Here is a 21,180-nt window from a genome sequence, read left to right on the forward strand (position 1 = left end):
AAATATAGATGACCTATTGCTTATAGTATAAAAGAAACAACAAACCATGGAAATTCTATATTGACCAATGAACCATGAAAATGAAGTCAAGGTCAGATGAACCCTGCCAGACAGACATCTACACCTTAAAATCATTCCATGCATCAAATATAGTTGACCTATTGCTCATAGTATCTAAGAAACAAAGTTAACCAGGAAAACTGAACAGTGACAAATGAACTATGAAAATGAGGTGAAGGTCAGATGATACCTGCAAGACAGACATATACACCTTACAATCATTCCATACACCAAATATAGACTTTATTAGTTGACCTATTGCTTAAAGTTAAAGAAAAACAGACAAAAACACAAAAACTTAACATAAGCAATGAACCGTGAAAATGAGGACAAGGTCAAATAAAACCTGCCAGACTGACATGTACATCATAAAATATTTCCATACACCAAATATAGTTAACCTACTGCATACAGTATTAGAAAAACACACCAAAACACAAAAACTTAACATTGAGCAATGAACCGTGAAAATAAGGTCAAGGTCAAGTAAAACCGGCCTGACTGACATGTACATTGTAAAATATTTCCATACACCAAATACAGTTGACCTATTGCATACAGTATTAGAATAACAAACCAAAACACAAAAACTAAACTATAACCCCTGAACCATAAAAAATGAGGTCAAGGTCTGATGACACCTGCCATTTGGACATGTACACCAAATATAGTAGACCTATTGCTTATAGTATAGGAGATATGGACTTGACCACGAGAACTTACCCTTGTTCACTGATCCATGAAATGAGGCCGAGGTCAAGTGAAAACTGTCTGACAGGCATGAGGACTTTGCAAGGTAGGCACATACCAAATATAGTTATCCTATTACTAATAATAAGAGAAAAATTAACATATAAAAAATGTTAACTTTTCAAGTAGTCACTGAACCATGAAAATGAGGTCAAGGACAATGAACATATGACAGACGGAAACTTCATATCATAAGGCATCTATATCTGAAGTATGAAGCATCCAGGTCTTCTTCCTTCTGAAATATTAAGCTTTTAAGAAGTTAGTTAACGCCACCACCACCGGATCACTATCCCTATGTCGAGCTTTCTGCGCCCAAAGTCGCAGGCTCAACAAAAATGAAGCGGAGAAAGCCGTGTCTGTTGTTTCTTTAATTTCTAGTTCTAAGTTTCATATCAATGGAACCCAATTAGAAAAGTTTGGATTGTTAATGGAAAGAACATCACCAATATAACTGAATGTGAAATTAAATTATCTGGCTTCTTTGATCTTCTTGTTTTTGATAAGTGCCTGAGGGAACTCCAACTCATATGAAAATAAGAAGAGGTCGGCATGGAGAGGCGCACAGTTCGTTCCAATAGGAATGCCAACAATTTGTTGAAAAAGTCTACCTCCAAATATGTTGTCAATAAGAAACTCCAGCATACTGATTACTTGTTCCTCTGTGTAGCATGTTTTACCTTTTTGTTAACTATAATAACCAAATAATGCTGTATGGTATCCAAAAGCAATAAATTTATAGCATATGCTACTATTTTTATATTGAAAAGCATTGTGGATTATTTCTTCTACAAGATTTTTCAATTTCATCTGGGAAATGGTGGTTACTGTAATAGAGGTTTGAAAAATCAAAGTTTTGATAGAACTAATTTCAGGGAAAGATCGAGATTTAAAATTATCCAGAAGTTCTCGGAATTTTTAGAATCCACATATGGTTAATACATGTACCACTACACGAGTAAACAGTTTTACAGTATTTCTAAAGACCCTCTTTCTTCTTTGAATTTTCTTTGGAGTTCCTTATTTTTGTTATTTTACTTTTCACTGCGGACAGAATTTTTGTCAATCTAATGGACAATTCCTTTGTAGAACATGCAGATGAGCCTGCAATGTACCATACAAGTGGGAGGTTTAGCTAAGTATAAACCCAGGTGTTAACCACCATTTTCTTCAGAAAATGCCTGTACTAAGTCATGAATATGACAAGATGTTTTCCATTTGTTCTGTTAGTTAATGTAGTCAGGTTTTATGGACTTACCCCTTTTTTCAATATCCTTGGAGTTTGGTATTTTTGTTTATACTTTCTTGTTACTGCGACACATTATTTTCCCTTAGCATTTGCTATCATAAGAATTTAATCAATACTGTAATTGTCATAAAAAAGCATCAAGTGGTGAATTGTACTAAATTGTACATTTAGTAATTGTACAAGAGGGTCTTTAGAAATATTGTAAAATTAGCCAAACACCCAACTGTGAAATTTACTATATATAAAATGTTTTCACACTTTGGAAAAACCACTGAAATATATTTTACACACATCTACACAAGGTAAAAAGCTTGTGTGTCTCAACAGAAAATAGAATAATTTTAAGACTCTTAATATCATTCTATTAATATTCCAATTTAAAGCAGCAGGTCAATGAAATCAAATAATAATCAATCTGTCTATTTTTTAACATAAAAGTTAATTTGAAAATTTTAAGGCTAATCTACCTCATACAGACATATCAGGCACTATAATGAATCAGTATATGTCTATCAAAGATTATAACTAAATAATGAATCATTTATATACCTACCAAAGTATCAACAAGGTATTTACAGAAGGAAATAACCAGAATATCATTGTAGAGGTTCCAAACAGGAGTGCACACTCCAATCTCATTCTCCAGCTGAAATAATCAAAACTACTGATTAATATTTTACTAAACAACAACAATATACAATAAACAATTGAAGAGCAATGTTGAGTTTACCAAGGAGGTTATATGAGAAGGAGAGAGGACAAAAGACGCTAATTACACATAAAATGTTACCGCCTTTTCTGTAAGTGGGTGTTAATTAGTTGAGATTGATTCAGTCGCAGAGGGAGACTTTGTTCTAATTACACATCCGAGTAAGAACAGAAACACCCAAAGTGTTATATATGAATGGGGTGGAGGGTTTAGTGAACAATGGAACCGTACAGAGACACACTAGAAAAACAGGCTGGAGATGAACTTCTTAAATGTGATGTATGTTTGTGCTAGAGAACTTAGTCGAGGTAGTGACTTAAATGGACACCATTCATAAAAAAAAAAAAAAAAAAAAAAAGGTTTATTTCTTGTTTAGTTAACTTGCCCACAGTGTATGTTTTGTTGTGCCCCCTTATCTGCTATGTATAACTATAGTTGAACGTTAATATGTGGAATTTGGATTATTTACAGTCATTGTGTGTCATGAACTGATACTTCGTTAAGATAGGGGGTACGAATTATTTGATTTTTTGTTGTATGTTGGCAAATTTAACTATTTGTGGATTGTTTTAATAAAAGATCATATTCATCGAAAGGTTGTTATAATTCTGCTGTAAATTTACGTATGAGTGATTTTTTTTTACAAGTCCGTGCGTAGACTTGTTGTGTGTGGGGGATTGTTTTCTGCGCAGCCGGTGCCTTCATACCTGAATATATCTATTATAATTTATTTTATTTTGCTATTTAGGGGTTTAATATACGTTTTTCAGGGCTCTTCTTTATATTCAGATGTTCATTTTTTTAATGAATTGACTTGAGATTTGCATCTAGCGTGAATGGTCAAGTTTGCCTGCGTATGGACATTAATCTTAGTCAAAAGTATTTACTGGGAGTAATTTAAACTTTACAAAACTGTTTTGGGAAGGTAGTAACGGGATATGTTTTTTTTTTTCATGTAAAGGATTTTTGAAAGTTTAGTTGTGAAAGTTAGCCTTCCACTGGTGCTCGCTTTAATAGGGATAATAGATTTACATTGTCTTGTGATGGAATATGTTTATTTATGTATGGTAAAAGATTTATGCAGTCTAGATTGCGTGTGATGATATATAAAAAAAAAAAATGTGCTGAGTCCAATTTGGAACGTGCATAAAAAAAGTACACAAATACAATATTTTAAATTTTATATTCATGTGGAGGGTTTAGTGAACAATGAAACAGTACAGAGACGCACTAGAAAAACAGGCTGGAGATGAACTTCTTAAATGTGATGTATGTTTGTGCTAGAGAACTTAGTCGAGGTAGTGACTTAAATGGACACCGTTCATAAAAAAAAAGAAGGTTTATTTCTTGTTTTATTAACTTGCCGACAGTGTATGTTTTGTCGTGCCCCCTTATCTGCAATGTATAACTATAGTTGAACGTTTATATTGATGGATTTATTTCTATGGACATTCTATATGTTAAAAGGTTGGTTCTGACACTTGACCAATGTCAGAGCCAACTCTTGTGATTTTTATTCTTGACTGCAGCAAGTATGCGTTATGCCAAAGAAAATTTTTATATAAGTGCGGAATAATGGAATTTGGATTATTTACAGTCATTATGTGTCATGAACTGATACTTCGTTAAGATAGGGGGTAGGAATTATTTGATTTTTTGTTGTATGTTGGCAAATTTAACTATTTGTGGATTGTTTTAATAAAAGATCATATTCATCATAGGTTGTTTTAATTCTGTTGTATGAGTGATTTTTTTTTACAAGTCCGCGCATAGATTCAGATTTGTCTGAAAATTTCAGGGCAGATAGATCTTGACCTGATAATCAGTTTTACCCTGTGTCAGATTTACTCTAAATGCTTTGGTTTCAGAGATATAAGCCAAAATCTACATTTTACCCCTATGTTCTATTTTTAGCCATGGCCGCCATCTTGGTTAGTTGGCGGGGTCATCGGACACCTTTTTTAAAATAGATACCCTAATAAAGATTGTGGCCAAGTTTGGTTAAATTTTGCAGAGTGGTTTCAGAGGAGAAGATTTTTGAAAAAAGCTAACGACGACGGACGACAAGTGATAAGAAAAACTCACCCGAAGGGCCAGGTGAGCTATAAAGTTAACGACGACCCAGGTGAGCTAAAAATAAAATCATTCCCTTCCATACAACCCAAGAAAACTTTGACAATTGTAAATAAAATGCCCTGATGGGTGCAGCTTGATATGACCGGGGGGATTGTTTTCTGCGCAGCCGGTGCCTTCATACCTGAATATATCTATTATAATTTATTTTATTTTGCTATTTAGGGGTTTAATATACGTTTTTCAGGGCTCTTCTATATATTCAGATGTTCATTTTTTTAATGAATTGACTTGAGATTTGCATCTAGCGTGAATGGTCAAGTTTGCCTGCGTATGGACATTAATCTTAGTCAAAAGTATTTACTGGGAGTAATTTAAACTTTACAAAACTGTTTTGGGAAGGTAGTAACGGGATATGTTTTTTTTTTTTTCATGTAAAGGATTTTTGAAAGTTTAGTTGTGAAAGTTAGCCTTCCACTGGTGCTCGCTTTAATAGGGATAATAGATTTACATTGTCTTGTGATGGAATATGTTTATTTATGTATGGTAAAAGATTTATGCAGTCTAGATTGCGTGTGATGATATATAAAAAAAAAAAATGTGCTGAGTCCAATTTGGAACGTGCATAAAAAAAGTACACAAATACAATATTTTAAATTTTATATTCATGTGGAGGGTTTAGTGAACAATGAAACAGTACAGAGACGCACTAGAAAAACAGGCTGGAGATGAACTTCTTAAATGTGATGTATGTTTGTGCTAGAGAACTTAGTCGAGGTAGTGACTTAAATGGACACCGTTCATAAAAAAAAAGAAAAAAAAAGAAGGTTTATTTCTTGTTTTATTAACTTGCCGACAGTGTATGTTTTGTCGTGCCCCCTTATCTGCAATGTATAACTATAGTTGAACGTTTATATTGATGGATTTATTTCTATGGACATTCTATATGTTAAAAGGTTGGTTCTGACACTTGACCAATGTCAGAGCCAACTCTTGTGATTTTTATTCTTGACTGCAGCAAGTATGCGTTATGCCAAAGAAAATTTTTATATAAGGGCAGAATAATGGAATTTGGATTATTTACAGTCATTGTGTGTCATGAACTGATACTTCGTTAAGATAGGGGGTAGGAATTATTTGATTTTTTGTTGTATGTTGGCAAATTTAACTATTTGTGGATTGTTTTAATAAAAGATCATATTCATCAAAGGTTGTTTTAATTCTGTTGTATGAGTGATTTTTTTTTACAAGTCCGCGCATAGATTCAGATTTGTCTGAAAATTTCAGGGCAGATAGATCTTGACCTGATAATCAGTTTTACCCTGTGTCAGATTTACTCTAAATGCTTTGGTTTCAGAGATATAAGCCAAAATCTACATTTTACCCCTATGTTCTATTTTTAGCCATGGCCGCCATCTTGGTTAGTTGGCGGGGTCATCGGACACCTTTTTTAAAATAGATACCCTAATAAAGATTGTGGCCAAGTTTGGTTAAATTTTGCAGAGTGGTTTCAGAGGAGAAGATTTTTGAAAAAAGCTAACGACGACGGACGACAAGTGATGAGAAAAACTCACCCGAAGGGCCAGGTGAGCTATAAAGTTAACGACGACCCAGGTGAGCTAAAAATAAAATCATTCCCTTCCATACAACCCAAGAAAACTTTGACAATTGTAAATAAAATGCCCTGATGGGTGCAGCTTGATATGACCGCAGAGATCGAACCCAGAACAGTTGGGGCAAGTATGGACACTACATTCAAGCTTGATACAGCTCTGAATTTGGATTGTGATTAAATATTTGACACAGCATAGGTTTCTGACAGAGAATGAATGTGGTCAAAGAACTGAAAAACTTGAAATTGGACTTTTACCTATTATAGTCCAATATCCAAAATCTAAATACATGTACCAGTTAGATTCAGCATATCCAAGTACAACAAAAAACAATGTATTTATTTATTTATGGACAATATTAGCTAAGTTTTTAATTGGGTTGGCTTCATAAAAAAGATTATATAAAACATTCTGTAAAATAATTTATGCAGAATAACAAACAAATCTACCAAAAAGTTCTTAAAATAATTACTAAAAAAAATGAATATAACAATTTCTAAAATATCATTCATCATTAATAGAATATCTTTTAGAAATCTAAAAAAGTTACCTTTAATTATTTCCCTAAATATCTAATAATGGACAGTAAATTTCAAACTATATTTATACATAATTACTTCTCTATTAGAAATTAGAATTTGATGGCCCATGCTGTATTTATTTTTAACTATGAATCTACTTACAATTTCTAAAATTGTGCAATTCATATTACAATCACTAACAAGTATGGACACAACATTCAAGCTTGATACAGCTCTGAATTTGGATTGTGATTAAATATTTGAAACTGGATGGGTTTTTGACATAGAAAGCATGTGGTCTAAGAACTTAAAAATTTGAAAATGGACATTTACGTATTTATGGTCCAATATAAAAAATCTAAATACAAGGTTAGATTCAGCATATCAAAGAACCTGAATAATTAAATTTCTGATGAAATCATACAAAGTTAAATTTTGGAACCTTTGGACCTCAATATGGACCAATTTAAAAAGGGCCCAAAATCAAAAATCTAAATACACGGTTAGATTCAACATATTAAAGAACCCCAAGAATTTCTTCAGTTTTCAGTGGAAACAAGGGAAAAAATGCAGTGTTGGCAATACATAGACCTCACACTGGATTTTACCATGTCAGGTGAGTTTTAATGTTTATGATACTTACAGCATCTAAAGTATTATTGACCAAAGAATCAACAACTTTAAGCAATCTATCAGCATAAATCTTTGCCTCCTGCAATTAGAAAATACAGAATCTTATTATGCATCTCCTTAGTATGCTGTCTGTGTATCGTAGCCAAGTTAACAGCCAATATCTAGGAACTAAAAGTTCCAAGGTTTCAAATTATCACCCGACTTCAATGCATACATGACTGAATAAGAAAAATATGTCACAAAAATAATCATTAGGGTACCATAATTCTGATAAATGATAGATGTAGGCTTGGAGTATTATGTAAGTGTTTAACCCCAACCATGACTGCATTAATCCACTATTGTCTACATAAGGAGATGCCTGTACATGTACCAAGTCAGGAATATGACAGTTGTTTTCCATTTGTTTGATGTGTTTGAGCTTTTGATTTTGCCATTTTACATGTATAAGGGACTTTCCCTTTTGAATTTACCTTGGAGTTCAGTATTTTTGTTATTCTACTTTTTATCTAATTGGTGCATAATATATTTTTTCTATAATAGTTTTTCTTCAAATTCAATATTTTTAATAACATTGATGGCAATATCTTAGGACAGATAGAATCATTACCCATACTATGAGAAAAGACAGAGCCAGTACAATAGCATGTGGTGCTTCAGAAGGACTTGATAAATTAAAAGTTTGTGTTTTACCTCTAACACATTTTTTAAGGTAACCATTTAGTCGAAGAATGTAGCAATTATGTATGGTTGCAGATTTTTTAGTAAAGGGGCGGGGGTAGAAAATGCATAATTTAATGAAGAAAAGAGGCAGATGATTCCAAGGGGCCATTAAAAACTCATAAATTGAGAGAAACTGACAACACCATGGCACAAAACACTACATAGAAAAATAGAGACTGAGCAACCCAAACCCCACCAAAACTGGGGGTGATCTCAGATGCACCAGAAGAATAAGCAGATCCTGCTCCACTACTATCACTTGTCGGCTTCCTCTTAATAAATATGTTGCTATGTTATACTACGTGATAAGTGCTACAGAAAGGTAAGCAGATTCTGCTCCACTAGTGGTACCCGTTTTGTTTCTAATGCTAAGTACAAATTTGGTAATGAGTCTCATTGCATTAAGTCAAAATCGAAGAAAATAGTAAAAGATTGTGGTTACAACAATTGGAACATATCCATGGCCATCTGTGACACAGGTATTCCATAATGGTCAACCAACTCGTGAAATATATGAAGTAAAAACATGAATTTTAGATTGTTTTTCACTGCCCGACTTTCTATATCTAATATTTGTTACACATACATTTTAATATTTAAAGGGTATGATTTACATGATATATCACCAACCAAAATCATTTGAAATGGAAAATTGTGCATTACAGGATTTTGAAGTGGTGGTTATAATTATGTTTGAAGCCAGTTTGGATTCTCCAAATGGTTAAATACATAGCCGCTGTTTTTAGTCCCTTCATAATATTATGATATCAGGAAGAAACATATTGTTTTTGAGGTCAGTATGTCCGAATTAAGGTCACTATGATTTCGTTTTTTTCAGCAGAAGTTTTTTCGTCAGTATGGTTATTCGACTGGGGATGGGGCTTGTTCCTTTGAGTGAACACCAAGTTTCTGCTGTCCTGAGTCGGATAGAGATAAATCTACAAAAGATCATAACCGTAAATGACAAAATACCCTCAGAAAAGTACAATCTTAATGCAAATCATACATGAAAACTGTCATTCAATGATATGCAGTGGGTTTGGTTTCTAGGTAGTTTCAAAGCATGCAATAAGCTAACAAAATGTAAGATTTGTGTAATTGCCGTTTAAGTACCTTACAATAGTTACATAACTTTGGTACCACATTATTGATTACATAAACCTTGGTCAGTATAATTAAGTCGTTGTTAAGAGTTATTCTGGTGGTTAAGGTGTTGATAAATACTCATTTAAATAATATAAATAAACAAAAAGTAACTGTTTGAGATTTCCATATATGCACATGTATTATACAATGATACATTTTTATTCAATGCAGAAAAGACGCATATTTCAATAAATCAGGTTTATAATAGTAATTTATTGCAGGTTTCAAAACTCTTGCTAGGCAACCAAAAAATGATAATAACTAGAAAACAAATTGTCATTTGTTTACACTTTTATACCTTGTCTATTGATATTATGAAATTAACTCTATTTGAAGAGGGGGCCAAAAATGGCCCTTATTATACCTTGTCCTTTGGTACCGCCAATGTTATTACAGTACATTTAATTTGTACACTAGCTGATATCTGTTAAAAAAGTTTACTTACATCTTTGACTGCTTGTGAACCATTATTCTGAAGATAGGTTTGAGTGTTGTTAAAGGCAAGTAAAGTATTTTCAACATTGTCCTACAACAGAAAATTAGAATGAAAACATTATTTGGTATCTTCCCCTCTAGCTATGTGAGAAGACATCTAAATACAGGTAACTGAATCTGAGAATGATTAAAATTTGATGAAAAAGGGGTAACATAAATAGATGATGATCTTTTGGTAGCATGACTTGAATTTTTGTAGACAATAGCTAAGTTTGATCGTTTATAGCTAATACGACTAAAGTGTAAATACAGTCTATTTTTTTTATTTCCACACATTATAAATACATTTAATTTAATTTGTACTTTTTATTTTTATGTCAAAATTAAGTATCCAAAATACAACTTGTCTTCAATGGATGTATGCAATAAATGTACATCATGGTGTGTAATTTATTTGATCATCTGATTATTATATGTTCATGTAATGAAAAGGAATAAAATATTTCACACAATACTGATTCAGGGTATCTGTAATAAATTGTTAAAGAAACACAAATAAAATTGCGGGTTTCAGTAAATACACATGAAACTAAAAATAGAATAGGGAATGGATACAGGAATATGTCAAAGAGACAGCAACCCTACCCAAGAGCAGAAAACAGTCCAAGGCCACCAAAGGGTCTTCAACGCACCAAGAAAACCCCGCACTTTGAGGTGGGCTTCAGCATGCCCCTTAACAACAATGTATACAAGTTCAAAGAAATAGATGCCACAATACTAAACTTCAAAAAATACAAATGAAACAAAATTAAAAAAACATTCAAGACTAACAAAGGCTATGGTTCCTGCCTTGAGATAGGTGCAAAAATGTTGTAGGGTTCAAATGTTTTGTGAGATCTCATACAGTTTGATTTCAGTCATGTCAAATTATTTACTATAGGCTACATAGGGGACCAAAATGCCAATACCATTTATGCCATCGGATCAACATGAAAAAGGTTTTTTTTTTATACAAAGTCTTCTAACCCTCATTTCTGAATGTTTCAAATCTTTGGTCTGCTAGTTATAGAAGAAGAAGAAAACAGAATTAAGAACTAATTCTGGTACAATGCAGCTATATTTTTCAGTCAGTCAGAGCTCTGACATAAGCAAGTCAGAATTATCTGACTTCTATTAGTCAGAAATAATTTGATGTAATTGTGTCGTCTCCCTTCTTGCACTTAACAGAATATGACTTCCACAGGTCAGATTGTCCCTTAGCAACACATTTTGACCTACAGATGTCATTTCATGTTCTGACTTGAAGCAGCAGTAACAACCCTTATAAAAAAGAAACATAAGTGGAAAATAAACGCCATGGTGAATAAAAAAAAAAAAGTATGCTTCCGAAGATGTTATCTATCTTCATAAAATTATGATGATTATGATAACTGAATTCTGTTAAATTTGTAAACAAATAATAGAACAGATTTCCAATGTCCCCCGTGATGCACATATTTTATCTGTCCAAGGTCAATAACAAAAAAAAATTTTTTTTTTTTATCTTACTTAGAGAGTTGAAGACTTGAGAGCAGTTTCTGATATATTTAATATTTCCAAGGGCATTATTTTCGAAATTGTCCGTGACATTAACTTGATTTGAATTTGATTAAAATCTGGCAAAATTGTACATGTGAGAGTGCTTACAGTGCAAATTTCCATATAATTAATGTTTCTAAGGGCATAAATCTTTTAAAAATAATTGATCGGCACTGATTTTCAAACTTGTACGAGACATTGCTGATATAAACCTATGATATAAGTTTCATAAAAATCTGGCAAGAATTGTACACATGAGAGCACTAAAATTGTAATTTTCCATATAATTAATATTCCTAAGGGGAATAACTCTTTTAAAAATTATTGATCAGCACTGATTTTTCGAACTCGCGCAAGACATTGCTGATATAAACCTACAATAAAAGTATCATAAAAATCTGGCAAGAATTGTACATGTGAGAGCGCTAACAAGAATGGACGGACAGACACATGGACAGGTGGATGCCTGGTATTCCCTCCCCCCCCCCTGCAATGCGTTGCGTGGGAGACAAAAATTGCATACACAATTCCAATGACCCAACTATTTTCTCCATGCTTTTGCAGTGTATGATTTTCTGCGAAATACGCTTTTGCAGTGTTTGATTTTCTGCAAAATACACACTTTTGCATTGTATGATTTTCTGTGAAATACACACGTAAGTGTTTACGAAATGCACGGTAATTAGAACGGACTTAAGTTCTTTTAATATTGCAGTGTAAACGCACTAGATCTAATAAGATCGATTGGGATCCATCTTGCTTGTGCAAATGTAAACGCGAACTGGTCTTTTTAAAATCGACTCAAATAAAGATTGGTTCAATTTTGTGCAAGTATAAACAGGGTCTTATTCTTTAGTGATTTATGATATTATGCTTTTAATTCATTCTTTATATAACTTAATATAACAAGATTTCTTCAAGTTTCTGATCTCTGGATTTATACATGAAGTCTCTGGCATAAACCATACAACAAAATAAAACTGTAAATGATTTAAAACATAATACATCCTTAAGAAAAAAGGGTAGTACTAGATTCATGTAGGTCAATTTTTTTTAATTTTGATAAACAGTACATGTATTTTTTTAGTTGAATAAATTTTTGCCACTTTAAGTATTACTTATCCTGTATTGACTTTAATAAACTATTTTATTGACCTTTTATTTATATCTAAGTGGAACATTACTTTTTTCTTTCAAAAAAAATAAGGGTTACTTTTATAACTAGTATATTTATATAAAAATAGTTCTGGATCCTGATTTAAAGAATTCAGAACATTTTGACCCGTTAATGTCATGAATGTCTTACATCTGATATTGTTCTTCCTCCTATCAAATCAACAAATACTGTAACAATAAATGTCAGACTGTTTAAATTTCAATTAAAAGAAAAAGAAGAGTTCCTATGGCCCTTGATTTAGCGTTGCACATATTTTATCTGTCCGAGGACAACAACTAAAAAAAAGTTTGTGTTGTTCTTTAAAACTTAATTAATTGCGTAATATAAACTTCTACAATGTTCTAGAAATTTCCCTTCTACAGTGTACTAGAAGTTTCCCTTCTACAGAGTTCCAGAAGTTTTCGTGGTAATTATATATATAGATTCTAAGAAGATCTCTGGAGTTATTGGATTGATGCTTTTATTTACGTTAACAACATCATACTTGTTTATGAACTTATTGGACATATTAATATTCCATTTGGATTCAGCTAGAGAAGATTTCCGTATAAAGAACAGACTATAGGATTGGACATTCAGATATTTTAACAGATAAGTTGACATTTCTTTTTGTATAATATTTCTTGTAAAATTGTATAATAAATCTTGTTAAATTTTATTATTGGTTTGTGTCTTTTGTTGGCTACAATTTAAAGGTGATTTCTGACTGTAACATCAGATACATACAGGTGCCTTATATTGTAGGCTAATTTGATCTTGTTGATGTTATTTAGGTTGTCTTTATTCAATGACTAAGTCCATCATAGTACTTAAATGGACAAACTTCATCAGAGTGCTGTTTAACTGGGGTATTTTCTAAATCTGGAGAATTATGTATAAGGGACAAGGGATAAGGGCCATTTTTGGCCCCACTACCAAATTTTATTTAATTTGTCATGTTTTAACTCTATACCACAGACCTTCTGAAAATGGTTGCATTTTGTGTCTATCGCGTGTATTCTGTTGCCTAGCAACCTGTATAATGGTGGCGATAAACTCATTAAATATGCTAAATATACAGCTTTAATCTATTTTTGTTTACAAACCTGTTTGATAGAGATTTCCAATAAACTAACATTACTAGACATAACCAACCTATATGAACATATCTCGGCCTATTGCATTGATGCATAATGGAGGGGAGCATAGACTGCATGATATTTGTACACATTTTTTTGGGGAATAGATGTTATTCAAAAAATTACCAAATCTTCTATACTAAATCATTGCATATTTTGTTATTAAATTCTGGAAAATTTTATTGACAGCAACCTTTTAAGGAAATAATTTATCAAGTTACCGGTAATCAAATGCACCGATTATACCTTCAATGTTTTCAGTTGACCCATATATTTAGTTCTCAACTGATGAATTCTTAAAACTACTAAAATCAAAATTAAGTTTAAATAAATTAAAATAATGAAATCTGAAGCGAGATGATTTTCTGATTTTTGAATAAGTTTTAAACAGAAGTTTCAAACATGCCGGATTGTAAAAGGTGTACATGACTAACTTCTTTTTTTTTTTTTAGCATAGTTCTATAATTTATTTCAATTTACTTTTGTCAGAGGCAAAAATTCAGATCATTGATGTGTCTATCGGATTATAAATAAAGTTCTTTGTCATCTTTCCGTAGAATTTTATAATATGGATATTATTAGGTCATGATCCATCTTCATATTAAATTTTTTTTTACACTTTATTAAATCAGTAATTTTTTTTTACTTCTTGTTAAAGTCCAAAGATGCATGGGTTCTAGGAAGAGCTTGTATGTGTAATTCAAGGTCATTGCTTACAATATTGTTTTTATGAAATTGTTGGCGTTTAGCTTATATAAAAAGTCTGAAAAACGGACATGTATGGAATATTTGTTTAGTAGGATCCAAATATTTTTATCACCAACTTATTATGGTAAGGGGATACGTACGTTCATCCGCCAGTTCCAAATTAAAAATTTTTAAATTATTTATCAAATTAGGGTTTTACCCGGATATTAAAAGTGACTTACTTAACATGAAAATGTGACAATGTGAGGGGGCAAGCTGTCTTATGACCATACATTCTAGTTTCTAATGTTTTGAATATACATGTACATGTATGTGTATCTCCAATATTCATTTATGGCATTGTTGGTATTGTCGTAGCGTGCTCGCCTCGAATACAGAAGATATTGTGTTAAATCCTCGATTGGAAGCCTCTATCCTAAGCACGCGATATCTATGAGTAAGAGCAAAGATTGGTAAAGTGACATATCTTCCTGTGGACTGTTACCTTGTGAACTAGCACTTTGGGTCAGCATGTCCGTCTTATACCAAGCAGGGTTCAACACAACATAGAACAATCCGTAATCGAGCACACCTTCTAAAATACAACCTATATAGGGAATGTTTTATCTATAAATTTTATAATATCTGGAAAATACTTTCAATACATTGAAATTAAATGGAAGAAATGGTTTTATCTCAAATTTCAACTTTTATCAAGAGACAAAATCTGACAAACCCTGATTTCGACATTTCTGAACTTGTCAGTGAAATATCCTTTTAAAACATCTTTTGCCCACAAAAATATAAATAAATAGATAACGAAAGAAGAAAGAACATCTAACGAAAAAATAGGCATTTAAAATATACAGTAATGGAGCGTTCTTCTGCCAAAAGTACCAAAAGTACAGTAAAAAATAAGTGTCATAATCAAAACCATGAAAGATAACTCAAATTGATCTTATAAAAGGTAAGGGATACATGTTTATACGTGATCTTATGTCAGTGAAAATTAAAGCGGGAATCTGTAGAACCACGTGATCAATAAAAAATACCTGATTTCTTTCATTTTTCATCACGTAATTTTTTTTGATATGGACAAAATGGTTTTAATGGTCTTTGAATGTTTGGTTTAAACTTGAGCGATGTATTTAACCGAAATTAATGGTTGGCAACAACCAGTCCCATTAGGTCCGTAGGTCAAGTAACGTACGTATGTCATTTTATTGGAAATCTCTAATATGCAGTAAATTATACATACACTCACTGTTTAAATGTAACACAATGTAATGCACATTTTTGGGCAAAATCATTGTAATTTCGCCTAGCAACAAAACCATGCCCATAGCAACAGCAAGTTGTTTTCTATTTTACAAGATTCAACTTTAATATGTCGCTTCAAAAAGATTATTTAAGATGCACATTGTAAAAGGTACCAAACTCCAAGGAAAGTGACAAGGATAAAAACCAATGCTCAATATCATCAACAAACAAAACTACAGACAAACAACTGTAATTCTTCAAGAAAATGTGGTAACAAAATGCACTTGTAGAGTACCTTTGTGGAGTATAAAAAATGTAACATTGATCTTATTGTGAAACTGCTCTTTGTCACATTTGCTTCATGAATCAATACATGTCCACCTTATATATTCTTTTCATTATACCCAGTTTTGATGAAATTTACAGATTTTGTCTTTAGTGCTGGGCGTTGAGGTGTAAACTCTTGTAATTTAACAGTTATAGCATAATAACTCCCATATGGGAACATTCTCTCTTTTGACCTATTTATGTATCAACATGTTTATGTGATCCACTATCTTACCGAATCTAAATGGAAATTCAGTATAAGAAAAATTTGTTTGTTTTGGATACTGTTTCTTTCTCTAATTTTTGTATCTGTCGAAACCATTGCCCATTTACATCAAATGATGATACATATATTGGTTATGGATCAAAGAGCTGTTAGGAAACAGAAATGTGAACTGGATGACGAAAGCATTCATCATGATATTAAAAGCTAAGTTTGACCTACTATCTTGCAACTTGGCTAATATCTCTTTATTTCAATATTTATATTGTCATATAAAAAACATATTGCACCATTCTATATACATGTCTCTCTTTTAACGTATATGTATATCTTGAAACTTTACACATTTGGTTTAAAATTTGTGTTTTAGTGTCATCTTTAAATAGCAAATTCAGATCTCGCATCATTAACCAAAAATACTAATACTAGTAATCATGATACCAAGTGGTGTAATAAAAAATAAATCTCATGCTTCTCACGATTTATATAAATTTTTAGAAATAAAATTGTTTAAATCTTTTTTCAGTAAATTCTATTCTGTTTTTCTGGAATTTATAGTTAAAGAGAATTTCAAATTTTCAAAAAATAAGCTGTTTTCCTGGAAATTATCAAATACTCCCTTACAATATGATGTTCATTATTTTATTTTTCTTTAAATTAAAAATAGATATACTTACGAAAATAATAATAGAAATTCATGTTACCGATTCATAAGTGAAAAGGTCAAATGTATATAGGCATAAGCTTAAACTTTGTACGAAGAATTGGTGGCATTTTATAGACAAATTTCTGTTTAATCGCGCTGCTTGGCTATGAAAAAATATAAAATAAACTATCGCACCAACCTTGCACCAAAAAGATTTTTTATCTGAGGTTTGATATATATGAACTTGTCTAAATGTTAAAATTTCAAATTGGTGCAAGCATGGTGTGGTGGTCAAAATTAAGAAAACCACCCCAATTTCTTTATTTTTGCTATGTTAAGTAACATTCCTTCAATCTGTTATAAATATCTAAAATATACTTTAAGCTGTCAATGACATATTGGTTCATTTATATACATGTATGTATAAAATATTTAAAGAATACTTACACTTGTGCCATTGACTGCTGCTTCCAAAACATCAAGCTTACTTTCTAAGTCAGCCTACAATAAATTTATACTATTTCAAAAAATTGAAAAACTTCTAGCTGCATTATTAGAAAACATAGCAAGGTTATCTGCAAAGTTTTCTGATCAAATACTATAATTGTAGATAAATGTTTGTCCTTGATTCATGTATTCTTCTGTACATAATTCCCTTCTATGCCATTTACCATTCTTATAACAACAAACACATTTCCCAATTGACCCACAACTTCTATTTGACTCAAACTTTAAGTTCACCACTGAAAATTACCTACAATGCATCTAATTTAGAAATGGAGTGAACGATTTGTCATTTCAATATATATATAAATATTAAAAAAAAACCAACTAACATTTGGTAAAGGGGGAGTGCGGTGTGCCCAAAGGCTCATGTCACATACAAAAATTACAAAACTAGGTGATTTAAAATTTTGCTTAAAATTAATCTCTTAGTATAAGAAAGGTTTATTGCAAAATATCTTTGAAATATACAGAATAGTCCAAAGATAGCATTTTTCTCTTTTTTTCTTTAATAAAAAAAGTACAAAATTTGCATATTTTTACATATATTTGTTAGTACTGGAGTGACCAAGCCAACAAATTTTCAACTTAAATGGACCACCCTACCTGCAGGCTAAATAATGCAATTTTCGTTTAGAGAAATGTTTATACTTGAATTTTTGCCTGGTCGTAGAATCGAAATATGGCACAATTTAAAAAAAATAAGGTCAAAGGTTAGTGGTTGAGTTTTTCACTAGTGTTCATTTATTTCACAAGAGGTTATAAAAAGTCAGCAAATAATACCTGAATTGTTTACTAAACATGAAATGACAAATGCACGTCCATTATTAACAGCGGATTCTTGATCTCCCATTGAAAAACTTTTATATAGGAAGAGTTTGAAATTTTCTGCATCCCTCTACATAAGCTTATACACGGACTTCTGAACTAGACAGAAAAAAGATGAATTTGTGTCACCACCTGTAAGGGCATGTGTAGCTGGCAGTAGATTACAGATTGTAGGTTCAAGCAACCGACATATTTCATGGACTGGTAAGAAACGCCTTCCGTTTTTTAAATTTGATATGGATCCCATTTGGAACCACAACTCTTCAGTTGACTGAAGCAGCTGCATGCAAAGTCTGGTCTTCATTTAAAGTTGCTGTCTCAACTTCTGTTTTAATTTTTGACAGTTTTAATTCAGATTTTGAATGGCTAGCTGCTTGGATCGCTTCAGAAATTGTGTTTGAACTTCTGAATACTATTTTAGATCTGCCTTGAACCTTCTGTGCCTGAATAACAATTGTTTAGATTTTAGATATTTGGCCCAGTTTTCAAGTTGGTCCAAATTGGGGTCCAAAATTAAACTTTGTTTGATTTCAACAAAAATTGAATATATGGGGTTCTTTGATATGCTGAATCTAACCATGTATTTAGATTTTTTATTTGTTGACCCCGTTATCAAATTGGTTCATATTGAGGTCAAAAGGGTCCAAAATTAAACTTCGTTTGATTACATCAAAAATTGAATTATTGGGGTTCTTTGATATGCCAAATCTAACCGTGTATTTAGATTTTTAATTTTGGGTCCTGTTTTTTAAATTTGTCTACATTAAGGTCCAAAGGGTCCAAAATTAAACTTAGTTTGATTTTAACAAAAATTGAATTCTTGGGGTTCTTTGATATGCTAAATCTAAACATGTGTTTAGATTTTTGATTATGGGCCCAGTTTTCAAGTTGGTCCAAGTTGGGGTCCAAAATTAAACTTTGTTTGATTTCAACAAAAATTGAATATATGGGGTTCTTTGATATGCTGAATCTAAACATGTATTTAGATTTTAGATTTTTGGCCCAGTTTTCAAGTTGGTCCAAATTGGGGTCCAAAATTAAACTTTGTTTGATTTCAACAAAAAATGAATATATGGGGGGTTCTTTGATATGCTGAATCTAACCATGTATTTAGATTTTTTATTTGTGGACCCCGCTATCAAATTGGTTCATATTGAGGTCAAAAGGGTCCAAATTAAACTTTGTTTGATTTCATCAAAAATTGAATCATTGGGGTTCTTTGATATGCCAAATCTAACCGTGTATTTAGATTTTTAAATTTGGGTCCCGTTTTTTAAATTGGTCTACATTAAGGTCCAAAGGGTCCAAAATCAAACTTTGTTTGATTCTAACAAAAATTGAATTCTTGGGGTTCTTTGATATGCTGAATCTAAACATGTGTTTAGATTTTTGATTATGGGCCCAGTTTTCAAGTTGGTCCAAGTTGGGGTCCAAAATTAAACTTTGTTTGATTTCAACAAAAGTTGAATATATGGGGTTCTTTGAAATGCTGAATCTAACCATGTATTTTGATTTTGGACATTGGACCATTATAGGTAAATTAAAAAAATTCAAGTTCTTAGACCACATTCTTTCTGTGTCAGAAACCTATGCTGTGTCAAATATTTAATCACAATCCAAATTCAGAGCTGTATCAAGCTTGAATGTTGTGTCCATACTTGCCCCAACTGTTCAGGGTTCACCCTCTGCGGTCGTATCAAGCTGCGCCCAGCGAAGCATTTTATTCCAACCTACGCTGTAGTTTGGCAGAAGTATACTTAGTTTTCAAATCATGAGGTAGAAAGAAACAGAATTTTTTAAAAGAAAAGACATTAAAAAGGTTTTTTCGTGAAGAAGCAAGTCTTCGTTCATGTCATTAACTAGGCAATAAAAAGCCTTATCGTGTTCAGAAATATCCAACTTATCAATTAATTCTTTCTTCAGAATGCGAAGTAAAACATTAGCAATGCAAGCCCTCTGGTAAAGAGCTTTGATTTAAACAAAAAAAGGAGTGATTTTAATTCTAAATCTCGTTTATTGTATGAAAAATCTTGAATTTGTGTTTATGATGTAAATTTAAGATACTTTATCTGTTTAAATGGTACTGTTTACTATTCTTTTTAAAAAAGATAGATGTGATTGGATACAGGTAATTTATCATGCCTTATCTGAAAGAAGTACAGAAAGAGATAAACCAGCATGTAGGGGTGGGGACATAAAATGATCCATGTTTCTATAAGGGGGACAGACAAGTATTTCTTATAGCCAAGGTTTTCACAATAACTCAGTATTGCATTGATGGTGTCATAAGAATTCTTATATCTTTATGTCACTCTAGGGAAAAAAGTAGTATTATATTTTCCCTGCTTTAGGTTGGCCTTTCGTGTACCCAAGGCAAGCAAAGGAAGTCAACTTAGGAGCGCTGTGATTGGATGTAAGGGTACAATATATTTTTTTATTTATTTATGAATAACTGCAGTGTGTATATTTACAATATAAATTTTGAAACACATTGAAGTATTTTCTTGAGAATTATTCGAAAAGGCTTCCAAATTTTCACAAATTTGATGTAAAATGATACCATAAACAAGCTCCGTTGGAAGATATCCATAACTGTTTTGTCCAGGTTTTTATTGTACAAAGTGGTAAATTTAGAAAATGTTAGTATTGTCGCCTATGGAAGAATAAATACTACCGCTTTCCCTATACTGAAGATAGCAAGGGAAATCAAAATCAATCAGAGTTCAGTTATATTGCACTGTTTTAAGGCTTTTGATTAACTTTTTATACATGACTTGGATGGAGAGTTGTCTCATTGGCACTCATACCACATCTTCTTATTTATATTTTTGATTAGTACATTTGATTTTTATCACCAAGAATAGAAATTATTCACAGAGACCAATACTATGTTATGAAAAGTGCTGAGTCATCATAATAA

The 21,180-nt window shown here is 31.9% G+C and overlaps 1 protein-coding gene and 1 long non-coding RNA gene across 3 annotated transcripts in view; both read right to left on the bottom strand.

Moving 5' to 3' along the window:
* Positions 1 to 21,180, bottom strand: part of LOC127733190 (uncharacterized) — a 222,126-nt gene that overhangs the window by 21,922 nt on the left and 179,024 nt on the right. The window lies entirely within an intron of this gene.
* The window catches only part of LOC127733119 (prominin-1-like), a 226,586-nt gene that overhangs the window by 20,590 nt on the left and 184,816 nt on the right, over positions 1 to 21,180 (bottom strand). For both annotated transcript variants that reach the window (XM_052242417.1, XM_052242418.1), the window contains exons 20-23: positions 17,376 to 17,429; positions 9,923 to 10,003; positions 7,619 to 7,687; positions 2,613 to 2,705 (exon numbers count right to left, since the gene is read on the bottom strand). In XM_052242417.1, the coding sequence (XP_052098377.1) occupies positions 2,613 to 2,705; positions 7,619 to 7,687; positions 9,923 to 10,003; positions 17,376 to 17,429 (297 nt within the window). The remainder of the gene's footprint in view (positions 1 to 2,612; positions 2,706 to 7,618; positions 7,688 to 9,922; positions 10,004 to 17,375; positions 17,430 to 21,180) is intronic.

Source organism: Mytilus californianus, unplaced genomic scaffold (assembly GCF_021869535.1).
Source record: "Mytilus californianus isolate M0D057914Y unplaced genomic scaffold, xbMytCali1.0.p SCAF_3, whole genome shotgun sequence".
Taxonomy (NCBI): Eukaryota; Metazoa; Mollusca; class Bivalvia; order Mytilida; family Mytilidae; genus Mytilus; species Mytilus californianus.